The 17,458-nt window shown below is 39.2% G+C and overlaps 1 protein-coding gene across 6 annotated transcripts in view; it reads right to left on the bottom strand.

Annotated features, from left to right (window-relative positions):
* tmcc1a (transmembrane and coiled-coil domain family 1a) overlaps positions 1-17,458 on the bottom strand; it is an 80,879-nt gene that overhangs the window by 37,809 nt on the left and 25,612 nt on the right. Inside the window, exon 1 of one of the 6 annotated variants that reach the window (XM_017705731.1) lies at positions 13,541-13,885. The exons of the other annotated variants lie outside the window; for them this stretch is intronic. Coding sequence (XP_017561220.1) covers positions 13,541-13,579 — 39 coding nt within the window. The 5' untranslated portion in view covers positions 13,580-13,885. Of the gene's footprint in view, positions 1-13,540; positions 13,886-17,458 lie in introns of those variants that run through there. 6 annotated transcript variants of the gene reach the window in all.

Here is a 17,458-nt window from a genome sequence, read left to right as displayed (position 1 = left end):
AAGAAGTGCCTTTTTGTCCTTTCAACAAAAATTAAACCACCTTGAGTGCCACAACATTTTATGCCCATTTTACCATCTTGGTTGTAAACATGCCTCAGTATGTGCTTATGTGCTAGAATAGGCTAAAAAATACAATATGAACAAAAACGCAGACTTACTTTGCTCTGTTTGAACGTGCAGCTCAGCTGTAACTGCTTTTCTCGCATCTCCATCTCTCAACGTTCAACTTTTTACGAGGCTGAAGTCGATTCTCATTCCCCAGCTTCTCGTTCAAATTTTCCCATTCCACCTTAAATGGTGCCTGAGGTGCCAGAACGTAACTGCTGCGCCGTTTAAGGTGGAACAGGACAATGTGAACAAGAAGCTGATTACATCTTTGTAACCTTTTAGTGTTTGGCAGTTTCTCTTTTCAGATTAAATGAATCAGGAAATTGGCACAAGTCATAAAAACAATAAAAACAAGTCAATTCATCTCCAAATTATCAATGTTTGTCTTAAATCTTTCTCTTTGTCTTTTTTTAGCTACTAGCAGGACGAGAGTGTTGTCTGCATTGCTGTGGTGACCAGCAGTATGCGCACCAACCTTCAGGGTCAATGGGTGGATTAGCAGTTAATACATTAACTTCAGTGTTTGAGATCATTTAGTCTTAAAACTGTATTAGAACGATCAGCAGAGCTTCATTTCACTGCAAAGGAGTATTATTTTATTTTTATCTAACAATATAAGTCTTTAAATCTATAAATGCTGTGGAGCTGCATGTGGGTTACCAACCCCTGGCCTAGATCTGATGGACTACCTTCAGTAAAACAGAACAGTGCGCATATTTCAAAAATATTGACGGTTTATCTACAATCCATGTGTAAAAGTAAACATAGAAGTGTAAATAAATAAACAAATAAACAAATGAATAAATAAATAAATTTGACCAGTTGACTGTCAGAATTTTCCCTACTTGACCAAGAATGCTACGACAGAAATGTTGACTATTTCACACACTTTGGATATAAAGGACAAAAAAGGTCAACATCTTGGTACTTAAAACAAATCCTAATTATCCCTTTAACTCTCTGCATATATATGCATAATGCATTCAAATTCAACAGCATGAGAAGGTGTAGCTAATGGTTTCGGCACAAGAAAGTAAACATCAAACACTCTCGCCGCGCACTCTGTGCATAAAGAGCCTGTAAATGAACAGCCCTTGCCTCCGCTTGCTGATGAGCTCAGTCCACTGAATTTCTGAGTGGAATTTCATTTAAAAATAATAAAAATAAATAAAACAACCAAATTCATGAAGCCCCCATGCTGTCATCTTACTGGGTCAACCTTACTGAGAGTAAACATGATGGCGCTACACCAGATTGGAGTGAAAGCTAACAATGTAACGTGTGTGTGTGTGTGTATGTAGTCTTTGTATGTGTGTGTGGGGTGTTTGTGTAGTATGTTTGTGTATGTGCTTTGGCTTTGTGTGTAATGTGTTTGCATTGTGTTTGTGAGTGTGTGTAGCGTGTGTGTGTGTGTGTATGTAGTCTTTGTATGTGTGTGTGGGGTGTTTGTGTATGTGCATTGGCTTTGTGTGTAGTGTGTTTGCATTGTTTTTGTGAGTGTGTGTAGCATGTTTGTTGTGTGTGTGTTTGTGTGTGTGCACATTTGCATTCAAACACAGGCTGCTCTGGATAGGGGCGTTGGCCTAAATGAATAATAAAGTCATGAATATTCATTAGACAGGAGACCTGCTGATTAAACAGTCTGAGGAGCGACATCAAAGTGCTAAAACACACACACACACAGACACGCGCACACATACGTGCACACACACACATGCTTCAGAAATGAAATTTGAGTACTAACACACATCAGGCTTGCTAAAAAACTTGGAAATGTGAAGTAAAGGGTGAGCCATGGCTGCAGAGGAATTATCTGAGAGTGTTTTTATTAGTCTTTATTATCAAACGGATGTATGTATGAGAATTTGAGTTCAGAAATTGAGCTATAAGACTTGCACTTTGTTCTTTAATAACCTCAACTTATCATTAGTTCAATGATCTTTTTAGGCGTTTATTCTTTCTTTTAAAGTAGATTGCATTGTCTTTGTGTATGAAAAGTGCTATATAAATAAAATTCACTTGTCCAATTATAACTATAATATAATAGCACAATTAACTGCTGGTTTAACTGATGAATTTGTACAGTTCAAATAGTGCATAACAACAGAATCATGCCACTGCATTTTGCTGCTTTGCTGGTGCATCGTGAAGCCTTCACAGCAGCTCCACCCTTCACAGCGTTCCCACACTGACAGAGACAGGAGTGTGTAGCTGCAGAGCTTCTGAAGTCACACTGACAGCACCGCACTGGCACAGGAAACAGGAAACAGCAGGCGGCTCTCTGACCAAGACCAAGACCGCAAACATGCGCGCGCACACACACACACACACACAAACACACACAAGCTGAAAACAAGATGTTTAAGCGTCATTGACTGTATTTGCACTGAAGAGTGTGTTAACCTTCCACAAAGTGGAGAAGAAAAACATGGGTGCACTTAAGACATCACCTATGAAGAACTGGCTCAGCAAAGCTCTCTCTCTCTCTCTCTCTTTCTCATACTCTCTCACTCTCTCTTTCTCTCTTTCTATTTCTCTCTCTCCCTTTCTCTTACTCTCTTTCATTCCCTCTCTCATGCTATTTCTCTTTCTCTCTCTCTCATTCTCTCTTTCTCTAACTCTTTCATTCTCTCTCTCTCTAACTCTTTCATTCTCTCTCTCTCTTTCTCTCTCCCCCCTCTCTCTCTTCTCTCTCTCTCTCTCTCTCTCTCTTTCACCCCAAAGGGAAATGTGTTGACTCAAAAGATACAGATGGACACCTGTGCCCATTTAGGCATCCTTTCTGATTACACGTTGCTTTGTTGCCATGGAAACCAGCCATCTCACAGACAGAGAAGAGGAAAAAGGAAAAAGACAGGAGAGAGAAAGAGAGAGAGAGACAGAAAGAGAGAAAGAGAGAGAGAGAGTGAGAGAAGAGAGAGAGGAATGCTGTACAAAGAATGATGCAAATGAGCATAGAACAGAAGCAGATGACAGAGAGAGAGAGAGAGAGAGAGAGAGAGAGAGAGACAGAGAGAGAGAGGTGAGATGTGTCCACAGTTAAATTCAGCAGTAAACTTAGTTCAAGAACAAATTTACTGCTATTTAATATCAATGCCCTAACATTTTGTAAACTGGGAATCAATTGCAGTAACCATGTATAGAGGTTACATAGTATGTAACCTATATTAACTCCTGCACAATAATAAATAGGAAAAGTGGGGCTGACAAATTGTACAGAAAAACACATGGACTAGAACCTGTTACTGTAGTACTACAAAATGCACCTGTATGATAAGGGTACACTAATAATTGGCTGATGAGAGTATATAACCAATACAAAAGTGGATTACAGTAGTCATATTATATATATATATATATATTGCATAATTAACCCCTTAATATTTCAGGCGTACTTCAGACATATTATCAGTAAATACAGGGACATTAATGCAAACCAATGGAGCTATTCTTAGGTTATAGAAGTGTGTAATGGGTTAACCTATATCAATATAAAGCTACAATGGAAACATTTATTTAACCTATGTGGATATATAGATCACTTTAGCCTTGCCAGAAAAACTCAATGAGATCACAGTGAGTATTTGTGGCAATGCTAAAGTCATAGCTTAGCTTTAGCTTCCTGTGTGTTCTGACTTGGTGGTCTAGGTAAGCTTATATGAAGTTGCAGGCCAGTTAGAAACTACTTAATTGCATGTTGCTTTGATTTATTGTATCTGATTGATTCAAGTTATTTTCAAATTCATTCAGAGCAAAGAAAGAACAACAAAAAAAAACCACTCAGGATGGATACAGCTGGCATTAATTTGTTTCAGCCCTAGCAACTATATTACATTCCTCCTTCAATGTTTCTTTTTTGTCTTTTACATAAGAGGCGACAAATAAAGACAAGCGGAAAGAGCGAAGAAGAAACGGCCTCCTGCGGAGCAGCACGAAAGTTCACCTTTCACCACAACACACATACGTGCACGGATTACAGAAGGGGTGGCAGAATGGCTGTGAGAGAGAGAGAGAGAGAGAGAGAGACAGAGAGAGAGAGAGAGAGAGAGAGAGTTAAACATCTTTTAAAATCAATAAAGACGTTTACCTTGCTGAAACTAGCAGACACACAGAGGAAGGAAGACAGAGAAAAACAAGGCAGAGTGGGTTAAAGAGAGAAAGGAAGAGAGAGAGAGAGAGAGAGAGAGAGAGAGAGAGAGACAGACAGAGAGAGAGAGACAGAGAGAGAGAGAGAGAGAGAGAGAGAGACAGACAGAGAGAGAGAGACAGAGAGAGAGAGAGAGAGAGAGACAGACAGAGAGAGAGAGAGACAGAGAGAGAGAGAGAGAGAGAGACAGAGAGAGAGAGAGAGAGACAGAGAGAGAGAGAGAGAGAGAGAGAGAGAGAGAGAGACAGACAGAGAGAGAGAGACAGAGAGAGAGAGAGAGAGAGAGAGAGACAGACAGAGAGAGAGAGACAGAGAGAGAGAGAGAGAGAGAGACAGACAGAGAGAGAGACAGACAGAGAGAGAGAGAGAGAGAGACAGAGAGAGAGAGAGAGAGAGACAGAGAGAGAGAGAGAGAGACAGAGAGAGAGAGAGAGAGAGACAGAGAGACAGAGAGAGAGAGAGAGAGAGAGACAGAGAGACAGAGAGAGAGAGAGAGAGAGAGAGAGACAGACAGAGAGAGAGAGACAGAGAGAGAGAGAGAGAGAGAGTTAAACATCTTTTAAAATCAATAAAGACGTTTACCTTGCTGAAAACAGTAATGCTGAAACTAGCAGACACACAGAGGAAGGAAGACAGAGAAAAACAAGGCAGAGTGGGTTAAAGAGAGAAAGGAAGAGAGAGAGAGAGAGAGAGAGAGAAAGAGATGAGAGATAAATGGAGGTAGTCTAGCTTCAAAGTATTTCCCATCATGCTTTGTTTGTCCACGTTTGATTTAGCTGCTCAGGAAATTAGCAAACTAGCTCACTCATGAAGTGAGTCAACTGTGGAGCCCTGTGTAGGCCAGCCTGGTGGTTCATCAACATTATGACTGAAAAAAATATCTGTTTAGGGTTTTAGTGTCAGAAATGTGCTTCTTTAGTTTAGCCTGGGAGGTAGAAGGCCAAGTTGCTAATAGGGATGTAAATAGCTACTCTAGTCCTTGACTGCTCGAGGTATTCAAACTAGGGGATACCGATACTGGGATTGGGTATTGGGCCAATACCACGCTCATTTGTACACAGCTGATACTGTGTGTAAGTTTAGCTCACAGCAAAGTGTCGATGTCCCCATGGTAGATGCACACAAAGCCGCTGGTCAATATATATATATATATATATATATATATATATATTTCACACCAGGAATACACTGTGTGATTAGCTGGTTTTTAAATTCACACAAACACAATCACATTCGCGTGCCCAATACGGGTGGCCACAGGTTAACAATAGGCTACCAATACGGAAGGTAAAGAGTTGACATTTTCTGCCAAAGTCCATATATGCCCACTTTACTCTGTTTGGCTGAATAACATAACGAGATATAATGGTAGCTTTTTTAAACTGTCTTTTTTAAATGGGTTGTAGAGAGCCCATACTGTCCTACCATGTCTATTTCAGTGCACAGTGTGGTTAGCCGAGCTGCTTCAGCTCAGTTTCTCAGTGTGTTTGCTCTGTGTTCAGCGTGCAGTGTGTTATTTTTTTATTTATTTAGCTTTATTTGAAATTGTTCACAGATAGAGTTGTCTCTAGAGGCTGTCTTTTACGTAGCTTGGACTGAGCACTTTCATACTGTGTGAGTATATAAATCATAGGCTTTGCCCGTAAATGACAGTCACCAACAAAGATGACTTCTAAAATCACGCAGTGTATTTCTAGCTTTAGAAGACAGTCAACTACAGCTCAACCAGACATACCAAAGACTCAGAGAAGACATAAAACTCCATCAGTGAGCTAAGCTTTGTATGCATTAGCCTCAAATGTAATTCTTTCTGTCGCTGAGATACAGGGACTGCTGTTGAAAGAGACAAACGAGGATCAAAACTATGAAACATACTTTACTTACTGCTGTACAGAAGTGCTTCTTAGCCGTGGAATAAAAACACTGCAACCAATGACTTAATCCAAGGTGTAAGCTATGTAGCATGGCTAGCTACTGAGCATCATTTCAAATCAGATAGATGGTAGGAGAGAATGATAGGAACCAGATGTATGTGGAGTTCCACGCCTCTAAAGTTCCCTCCCAGAAAGTTCTTATATGAAATGGTTATAAATACACTGATTGTCTTAAAGTAGTTTTGCCTGTACGTTTCTTCTGTACGACCCCTTCACATGAAACCAATCTAAATGACTTTGTTTATATCTAAAACACTGAGCTATACAGAAATTTTGAAAAAGCTGCAGAATTCCCCATCAGTGGGATGAAACACGTCAAAAGTAAAATGAAACACACCATCTAGCCAAAGGAGATTCCAAACCACAGGGAGAAAAATGTCTCAAGAACTTTAAACTGCACATGGGGTAGGAAAATTTATCCATCAGTCATTGCATGTTGCATCATGTTTTATAATGATGTTGCAGGACGTTCCGAATCAAGGTACTTATCAGCTCTAGCTCCATTAAATGACATCGTGTGAAGTGTGTAGGACATATAATGGTTCTGCTTAGGGACCTGTGGAATGGAACACAGCTTGTGACAATGTAGATGTTGGAGATGTGTCACTGCATCATAGAGAATGGACACTATATTAATTACAGAGCCCCAAGCAATAACATATGTAAATGAGCTGCATTTTGATTGGCTGCTCTGCATTGCGCCTCATTAAAAAAAAAATCAGCTGAAACACATCATTGTGAATGGGTGGGGCTAAACTACCATAGGCTGAACAGGCAAATATATGTAAATGATTTGTTTTTTCATGATATTGCAAAAACAACAATTGAAAATGGGCTCATTTTCTCGCTTAGTTCCATTTTTGGCTGTAAGGCCTGTGGAGTGAACAGTGCTATTTTGAAACTTTATCAATGTTTATATATCACAGTAATCCCTTATTTAAAAAATAAAACAAGGAAAATTTTCTTTTCACTTGTTTCTAGATATTGTATGCATGCTTTAAGTAATTTTATGAAGTGAAATTATTTCACTATATTGGCAGATGCTTGAAACTTATCTGCAAATACAGTGAGATTATTTGATGACTTGATCATATATATTTATATTTGTTCAAATGTCGCTTCGAAAAAACAATGGTAGCGCCACTCTTAAGGTGTGAATTTTGTTTGGACTTTTTTATAGACGTGTGTGTGTGTGGTTTTGTGTATAAAGGCTCTGTAAGGGGCAAAAATATCTCAGAAAAAAAAATATATATATCTCAGACGTATTGTGGGCCCTGAAGGTAGAGGGGGAGTGTTATGATTGAGTTGTAGATCAGTTGCCAAGTGATAATACGGCCAAAAATCCTTCAGTAATGAAAGAGAGAGAGAGAGATGAGAGATTGTGTAGATAGATAGTGCAAGAGACAGTGAGCAAGAGACATGACAGAAAGAGAACTGATACCAGAATCAATACAGAGGTTCTCTTTATCAAAATCAATAAGGCAAACGTCCTTTGTTTGGAAAAGAAGCTTTACACAGAAAGACGACAGGCCTACTACATCCACAAAGATGAAACACATATCACACACTGCGGCTTGATTTTTCCACAATTCTCTCTCCATGTGCAGCTTAAAGATGTTTCAGCACCACTTAATTCACTGACTTTGACCCTTTTAAGTCATACAATCTGCCCCCAGAGTAGTCATAAAGTGCACACACTGACGCTGGGCATAGTAAAGTGTATCCGCACTTGGAACTGGAGTGTTCTCTGTTGTCTATCACTGAGTCAAAGATGCACCATGCCGTCTTTATTTTTGGAGGGCCTGTGATAGTTTATGATTGAGCATCTGCACTTTAAAATATTCAGAGCACTAGGAGCTTATTATTGATTTGTTTCAGTAGCAACTAAAGACAACTTATGTGTCCAGTAGCAGAAAAGAACACTTTTTTGCTTGGGATTGAAGAGTTAATATTAGGCCTATTGCAATTATTAGAAATAATCACAGTTATTTGAGATAATCACAGTTTTAATTTTCAACAGTTGTTATATTATGACAAGCAAATGTGAGCAAAATGGAACGTGGGGAGGCTGGGCTGAGGCAAATATGTGTAAATAAAGAAAATAATAAAAGCATTCTGTCACGATTGGCCCTGTCCTCTCCACATGCATTTGTTTTGTTTCTTCCCAGTCCTGCCCCCTTGTTTCCAGACCCTGCCCCTGATTGTTACTACCTGTTATCCACCTGTCCCTCATTATCCCTGTTATATTTAAGCTGTTTGTCCTGGTTTGTTGCTGTTCTTTGTTTGAGTTGTTTAGTAGTGTCTGAAGTGAACTGTTTCATGTGTAGTTCTGTGTTTGTTCCGCCGTCTGTTCCCCCAATCTCTCTGTGTTGGCTCCTTGACCCTGGACCATTTTGACCCTGATTCTGGATTTACCTCATCATTGCTCCCCGACCTTACACATTCATTAAGACACATCATAGGACATCCAAAAACAAAGTTCTAGTTTCTGACTTGATGCTCTAGAATGTTTAGAGGGCATCATGAGTGAGGTTTGTTTGTGTTAGCTATGTAGCTAGTTCTAATGTGTGCATGCACAATGAGTGTTTTTGCATATAGTTTCACTCTTAAGGAAAAAATGGTCCTTGTTGCTGTGTAAACATTTGTGTGAGCATGTCTGCACGTAGCATTTCATTCTGATGTTACAACCAATGTCAACTACTAAGTTAACATACAGTAGCTAGGCCACTTTTGGCTTGCCCTTCTATAGCTGCATACAATGAAGAAGGTCACATGGTTACATTGTTAATCGCAGGCATGTTTATGAAACTTTAACCAGAGTCAGCCCTATTTTACATACTGTAGAAAGTGTTCTAAATATGTAAGAACAGCAAGGAACACTAGGAAATGTGTATATACACACACGTGTAAGCATGGGTGGTATATAGCATCTAAACTAATATATGGCCCGTTCTACTGAGTTAGTTCACACAGTAAAGCATTCAATATTCAGACCATAGTTGTGTACAAAATTACACTATTTGTGTAAACTCAAAGCATTAATTAAGATAGTAATAAGTTTTTTTTTGTCATTTCTATCGGGAGGTGTCTGTCCTAACCTAATCCTAATAAAATAATACTTAATTTTTTTTTTTCAAAATAGTTTTTAAAAGCTCTTCTTTGTTTCTTTTAAAGTGAAGCTGAAATTTCCAAAAATGCTGGCCCATGTTTTCATGTAACTGCCAAAACAAAAAGAGTTTTGGCTCAAATGAAGCTTTCCTTTTAGCCCCACAATTGCATGTGAACATATAATAATTAAATCATCAGCAAGATTTTAACTTCAACTTACAACTTTGATATGGAAATGTTAAATTCGTACTGCTCATTAAAATGAATTGGGAAAATACATGAATTTTTACTAGTATTAACTAAATTCACACATACTAGAACATAATTTCCTCTAGTAAAAGTGGACTTTAGACAAGTAGGAATTGGATTTTTTACTAAAATTTCATTTCTGCAGTATTACCATTCCAACATCCATGACATTCCTAACATCATTCCTAATCAAGTAGATTAAGCGCTTTGTTATAAAAACAGACTCCCGGCACAACTCATATGTGTCCAAGCTTTAAGGCAAGATCAGCTAGTCTGTATCATCAAACACCTGACTTATGATTTTCAGCTGTCATCTGTATCACCTGTAGGCACCTTTGTGTGTGCGCCATAGCAGGCAAACATACTGAAACAGCTGATAATAAATGAGAGTTTGTCTTTTATTAAAGGACTACTGCACTTTCTACCTCTAGGGGTTTTTACACAGCCATGCTGAAACCTTGTATCTCTGCTTTTGTTGTTTTCAACTTTCTTGCTTAATTTGACAAGTCTAGCTACCGTTTGCATACCCTTTTGAAATTTCTGTATAATTCAGTGGTTTGATGTGAAATGGTTCATTTGCTAAGAAACACAGCGATTTCTTGACAGTGGTGATGACTAGAACCAGGAGTCACAACGACTACAATGCAAAAATACCCATTTTATGTACTATTGAAAACCACCAGTGAACCTACTCATGTCTTCTGAGTTTGTACGTAATGCTGATGAAGGTAAAACAAGGACTATTTTGCCTTAGAACACCCCTCATGTATCCCTTCACCATGAATGGAATACAATAAACTGAACAAAACACATTTTACCAGTGCCCCCACTATATCACCCCTCCACTATATCACCCCTCCACTATATCACCCCTCCACATGTCACTTTATACATTACCAGTATTAAGATATACACCTTCTACCTCATACTCATGCTGCTGTGGTCCATGCTGCTGTTATTTGCACCCCTTTATTTGCACCTTCTATTTATTGTTTATTGTTACTTTGTGAGTTAACTGGGACCTTGAGTACTTCGTTCCACCTCATGTACCACATGTGATGCGAATGACAATGAAGCCTTATCTTATCTTATCTTATCTTATCTTAGGCTTCCATTCATCGGCCCCAGACAGCAGTATGGATTTACTGGCCTCTGAGTAAACAGTAAAACCAATTCATAGCCTAAAAATGTACAACCGCTTCTTTTCCTTTTGGACAACTGTTTCTTTCAGACATATTACAACATTCAACCTCCTGTTCTATTAAAGCCTCAGGCAAGCTAGCCACTCAAAAAGCAAGCGATCGATCGTACCTCCTGAGCCGCTGCCAGTCCTGAGAGGCCCACAGAGGTTTATAAGTAGACAGAAAGAAATACAAAGGAGGTGTGAAAAAGTCTACATGCTTAAAAAAGGAGGTTCTTGAGGAGTTCTTTAGTAAGGGGAATGGTTCTATTTAGATCCATTGGTTCCATATAGAACCATTTTGTGTTTATTAAATTGTTTATTAATATTCAGATTGACGGAGAATGTTTCAAGCTGTAAATCATAACAATATAAGAACTGTTTTTAAAGAGGTTCTATATAGAACCATACACAACACACTCCATCAAACCGACGAACCATTACACCATGCAAAGAGTCGTTTAAGCAGGAAATGGTTCTATATAGGGCTACTGCTTCTACTAAAGAACCCACATCCATTTTAAGCATACAGGGTTGAAAAAGAATGACCAGGGATGTTAAGGTTTTGAAATAACAGCTAACCGTTAAAATAGCTTGGATGTTGCGACTTTGTGAACTGTCATTTGGGAAGATGTACAGCAATTGATTTATTGAGCGGGCCTATTTAATTATCATCTACTCTCAAAGGCCCTTTTACTCTCTGAAAAATGCACCTGTGTCCACCCAATCGTACTGTCTCTGACCATCTCTGCCACCTTCAGTCCAGTCAATAGGACAAGAGCCTAATGAGTAGCCTAATTAGTTCTGCAGCATTTTCTAATAAATGAAGGCATACAAATTAATAAAAGGGTAAGAATTTGGGAAATTTGTTTGGAATTGTTATGTTAGTGTCATATTGTCTTCTGAAAATACTTCAGTGTAAACACAGTATAAATGGACGTCGCTGGGACTTTAAGTATGTTCTAATTTTCACTGTAACCTCAGTGATGCAAACATGACATAATGATGTTACAGACATGTTATGAAGTGAATCAGCAACAGCAAAACAATGAAGATAAACGAGAAATCAAATATACAATAAATGATATGTAAATTGATAGACATTTAAAGAACATCATCTGCAGCCTGTCTTTCACGTTTCTGCTCGGTGAAGCTACCATATGCTCAGGTGGGAATTGGGCAATGAAGCCAACTGTACTTAAACACTGTTTACACAGGAGCTTCAGTGTCCTACTGACAAACAGCACACACACACACACACACACACACACACACACACACACACACACACACACCTACACATATAGACACACACACACACACACACACACACACACACACACACCTACACCTTTCTCTCTCCTTCTCTTTCTCAGTCTTTCTCTCTCCTTCGCTTTCTCAAAGTCTTTCTCCTTCTCTTTCTCAAAGTCTTTCTCTCTCATTCTCTTTCTCAGTCTTTCTCTCTCCTTCTCTTTCTCAAAGTCCTTCTCTCTCCCTCTCTTTCTCAAAGTCTTTCTCTTTCCCTCTCTCTCTTAAAGTCTTTCTTTCTCCTTCTCTTTCTTAGTCTTTCTCTCTCCTTCTCTTTCTCAGTCTTTCTCTCTCCTTCTCTTTCTCAGTCTTTCTCTCTCCTTCTCTTTCTCAGTCTTTCTCTCTCCTTCTCTTTCTCAAAGTCCTTCTCTCTCCCTCTCTTTCTCAAAGTCTTTCTCTCTCCTTCTCTTTCTCAAAGTCTTTCTCTCTCATTCTCTTTCTCAGTCTTTCTCTCTCCTTCTCTTTCTTAGTCTTTCTCTCTCCTTCTCTTTCTCAAAGTCTTTCTCTCTCCTTCTCTTTCTTAGTCTTTCTCTCTCCTTCTCTTTCTCAAAGTCTTTCTCTTTCCCTCTCTCAAAGTCTTTCTTTCTCCTTCTCTTCTTCAGTCTTTCTCTCTCCTTCTCTTTCTCAGTCTTTCTCTCTCCTTCTCTTTCTCAAAGTCCTTCTCTCTCCCTCTCTTTCTCAAAGTCTTTCTCTTTCCCTCTCTCAAAGTCTTTCTTTCTCCTTCTCTTCTTCAGTCTTTCTCTCTCCTTCTCTTTCTTAGTCTTTCTCTCTCCTTCTCTTTCTCAAAGTCCTTCTCTCTCCCTCTCTTTCTCAAAGTCTTTCTCTTTCCCTCTCTCTCTTAAAGTCTTTCTTTCTCCTTCTCTTTCTCAGTCTTTCTCTCTCCTCCTCTTTCTTAGTCTTTCTCTCTCCTTCTCTTTCTCAAAGTCCTTCTCTCTCCCTCTCTTTTTCTTTTCACCTTTTCTCTTTCTTTCTTTCTCGTATTCTCCCCTTCTCCCTGTTTTTCTGTTTCTCTGTCTCCTTTTCACAGTCTTTCTTTTTTCCCTTTCTCTTTTTGCCTCTTTCTTTCACTCTCTCTTTCACTGTCAGTATCTCTCTCCATCACTGTCTAATCTCTCTCTCTTTTTCTCTCTCTGGTGGGCTTCCCACTCAACTCAAAAAGCTGGTAAAAGTAAGTGTCATTTTAAAAAGAAAGATGTAACACTAATCAGTACAATCACACACACACACACACACACACACACACACACACACACACACACACACACACACACACACACACTTTAATACAGTGATTGTTAGTCCAGAGATTTAAGTAGCACAAAGTTACCAAAGACCTCCTAAGACCTTTCACACAGTAAGTTGCCGTGACCCACAGTAAACCTCCTCTCTCTGTTCTGCTAAACAGCAACTCCTCATTAAAGACTATCTTTCACTTTTGATTCCTGTTCAGAATATCATGCACATGCGCACATTCACACTCCCAGACAGAAGCTGAAGGCCTCTTACCTTTGAATACTGTCTGCGGAGGCTGAAGCGCTGTACCATGACTGACCACGACAGACTGGACTCACGCTCATACACTCACTCACTTACCAGAAACACACACCCTCTCCAGCTTATCACCCTTCACCACATATCCGCACAGCCTCTCTCTCTCTCTCTCTCTCTCACACACACACAGACACACACATTGAAGTCTCTATCCAGATGTGTCCAGATGTGCTCCCTCTGCTACATAGTGCTGAGTCTACTGAGACCGTGTAAAGAGAGAGGGAGAGACAGAAAGAGAGAGATAGAGAGATGTACTCTGCTGTCCTACTCTCCACTTACATCCACTATGAATTATCTCTCTCTCTCTCTCTCTCTCTCTCTCTCTCTCTCTCATACACACATGCAGGGCTGCCTCATGCTTCCTGACTGTAAGCTGAGCGACGTTGCTAGGGGGTGTGAAGGGGGGAGAGAGGGGGAGGGTTTCCCCTGAGAGAGAGAAAAGAGAGAGAGCAAGAGCAGTAAAGAAAGGTTTTGGAGGGTATAATGGGGATAAATTGGGTGTGGTTTAGTTATAAATGATAGATAAATGTTAAACAGACCGATACTGCTACACACACACACACACACACACACACACACACACTGTATATTTAGAAGAATACTATATATGTATTATAATATATATAATATATTATATATATATATATAATATATATATATATATATATATATATATATATGTGTGTGTGTGTGTATGTGTGTGTGTGTGTTAGATATTATATTTTGTAAAATATAACATCAAATAATATACAGCCTAAAAGGATGAGACAACTGTTTAAAGGGAAAGTCCTGCCCGTCAATAAAATTAGTCAGTTTGTATTTCTGTATAATGCAGCCCTTGTGACAAAAAGAATCAGTTTTCTTTAGCCTTTGTCTAGTTCCTATTACCACCACTGTGAACAATTCTGACTCTCTAAGTTTGTCTAGAATGGATTATTTCACACCAAGCAACTCTGAATGATGCTGCCTGCATCTTATCCACTGTGGACAGGTTTTTCCTGTAATGACTTTGAGTATGTTGCTGTAAGGAGACTACGCTTGGAACATGTAGCCACTGTTACTTTCACTGGATATCAGTGATGAAATCATGCAATTATCATGCTCAAGTTAAAGATGCACTATGTAAGACCCCTGGTGAAAGTGTGTAACTGCACATGACATGTGGAAGAACATTTCAAAACGGTAGTTTGTTTCCGGAGTGTTGAATCTGATGATTGCAAGCACACTGAACACATGCATTCAAAGAGAGCTCAGTCAAAACTTGATGAAGGATGTGTCTTCTAAGGAAGTAAGTTCTGCTATTGTCATCATACCTTCATCAGTACAATGTTAAACTTGCATTTGAGACCTAAACATCAACCTGGACCTTCTATTCGAGCCTGATCATGTGACGGTAATACATAAAAATACATGAACACATGAATCTGAAAAACTGAACACGCTGATGAAGCTTATTTTGTCCATTTATATGACTGCAACAAAATGCATTGCTTTTGCTGAAAGATCACACAAGAGAATGACCCTCTGACCTTATGACATTGAAAGGTCATCACTCCTCAAGGTTTTCCCGTGGTTACAGAAATCACTGGCTTGCAAAAGGACCCCATGTTTCCATGGCAACAGATCAAATGACCTCATCGACCTTCAGCTGCATCAGTGCTGCTTCCTGAGCAAAGTGTGTCTCTCATAAATACACACACATACACAGACGTCTGGATGAAGACAACGTGATTACATGAGTGTGTGTGTGTGTGTGTGTGTGTGTGTGTGTGTGTGTGTGTGTGTGTGTGTGTGTGTGAGCGCATGTGTATCTGTCTGCCAAGCTCTCCTCACAGTCAGTGGTTGAACTGACCTGGTATTAGAGCGCCTTCTAGTGGCCACATCAAGTCTTCACTCTCATTTTCACTCTGTTACATCCTCTTCAGGGCTGCATTTCCAGCCTTGTCGTGAAATATAACTCATCCAGTTCACTACAAACCACAAATATAATATACTGCCTGCATATTATATTTCAATTTGTTTATTTTATGCTATGTAAATTAAAGTTATCCTTATTAATGTGTAACTTCATATAGTGTCTATTCCCAATTTGTCTGTAAGGTTTAAAGAGTTTTCTGTATGATTTAAGCTTGAGTTATAACATGAACACAGAAGACCAGGGCTTAGACTTAAGGCCTATTCAAGCTGGATTACTTTTACCACATGATGTCCAGTAATTTGTAAAAGATTGAACTGGCTGATTCTCATAGAACTGTAATTCCCCCAAATTACTTCAGATGGCCCGGGTAAAAACATCATCGTACATTGGGCTTATTTAATTCAACAAATAATATCTAACAGGACTGAAATTGCTCTGCTATGTGAGAGGCACCTCCAAATATTTCAGTGCCTTCTCCTTATAAACTAAGCCCATTACTAAGAGTGATTTATATTAGAGTCCTGATAAAGGAACTGTGCCAAGAGATCAGTTTTAGCAGTATAACTAAAGGAGCTCCACATTAGGCAAATAACAGAGGGTAATTCAATCCAGAATCATTAGACTGCATTCGCATTAGCAAGCTAAAGTGGCACACATCCAATTTGTTGCCTTAATGTGACAGATCAGACTGTTTCAGAGCTGTGTAAACACACACAAGCTAACCTTTTCAAACTTCTCAGATCTCAGCACTCTGGTTATATTCACATTGCAAGCCGCGCCGCTCAATACAGGTTTTTTGCTCAAAGCCGATCTTTCTAACTTGGTGGTCCACATTCCTGTAGGTCAGTGACTCAAATCTATCATGAATGTGAATGGACCAGTAACGTCAAGTGAATGAACCATCAGTATCATGCACAACAAACAACCTAAACAGCAGAACAAGCCTTCATCACACAGATCATTTGCTCTAAACAGCTCTCGGCTGTTCATTATTAGTGTAATATGAAGGGAAAGATCTTCTAGATGATGCACATTCATACTTTTTGCCCAAACAAAACCTGGCATGATGAGTTTTACCTCACATTTACGGCACTTCTGAGAAGTCTGAGCACTGTCTGACTTGTGTGGACCTGAAGTTGACACATGAGTACTCAAGTGCATGAACACACTGAACAAATTACTGACAAAATCAGATTTTTTATCATATTATTAAGTGCCTGAAAACACACTTATTGATTTTGCACCATTTACTGGCACTACCTTCAGGTTAGCTGCTGCTGCCATGGTAACACTGAATGATGGTGCATGCGCAGTGGAAGACAAATCTGATCCCGATGAATTCTAACACTACATGGCCATGGAATCAGACGTGTATCTAGGACCACATATGAGAATTGGCGCAGATGTAATTTAAAACAGAAAATGCAATAAAAGAAATACAATCCAGAGTGTGAAAAACACACACACGTGTATTCTGAGAGCATGTATGAGGTGTGGTAACACATCTAAAGAGCAAAACTGGGGCTGTGCATCTAGAAAAGTTGTAATTGAGGAAACTGTAAAAGCAATCCAAGTTTAAGCCGCGGCATTTTTCAAATATGCAACCAGGGTCTTAGGCCCCATCCCATTTCACCCCTTTAACGTTATGAGAATAAAAAGAAAACATGAGAAGATGGCTTTGCAAGCGACCAAAGAAACCCACAAATGAAAGCGTTTTTTTTCCGTGAAGAAAATACGATAAAAATTGTATTATCTAAGTTTAACGTGACAATGTATTATCGTCCATTTCTTCATAACAAGCATACAAATTGATAGTAGTATGCTGACATCTCGGTAGCTAGCTAGCTGAATTTCCTGTTCCACATTAAATGGTGCAGCAGTTACATTCTGGCACCTCAGGTGTCAGAACTGCTGCAATAAGGTGGGACGGAAAGTTTGAACAAGAGGCTGGCGAA

The sequence above is a fragment of the Pygocentrus nattereri genome, chromosome 29, assembly GCF_015220715.1.
Source record: "Pygocentrus nattereri isolate fPygNat1 chromosome 29, fPygNat1.pri, whole genome shotgun sequence".
Taxonomy (NCBI): Eukaryota; Metazoa; Chordata; class Actinopteri; order Characiformes; family Serrasalmidae; genus Pygocentrus; species Pygocentrus nattereri.
The sequence above is the reverse complement of the archived record's forward strand: the minus strand, read 5'-3'. Positions and strand labels throughout refer to the sequence as shown.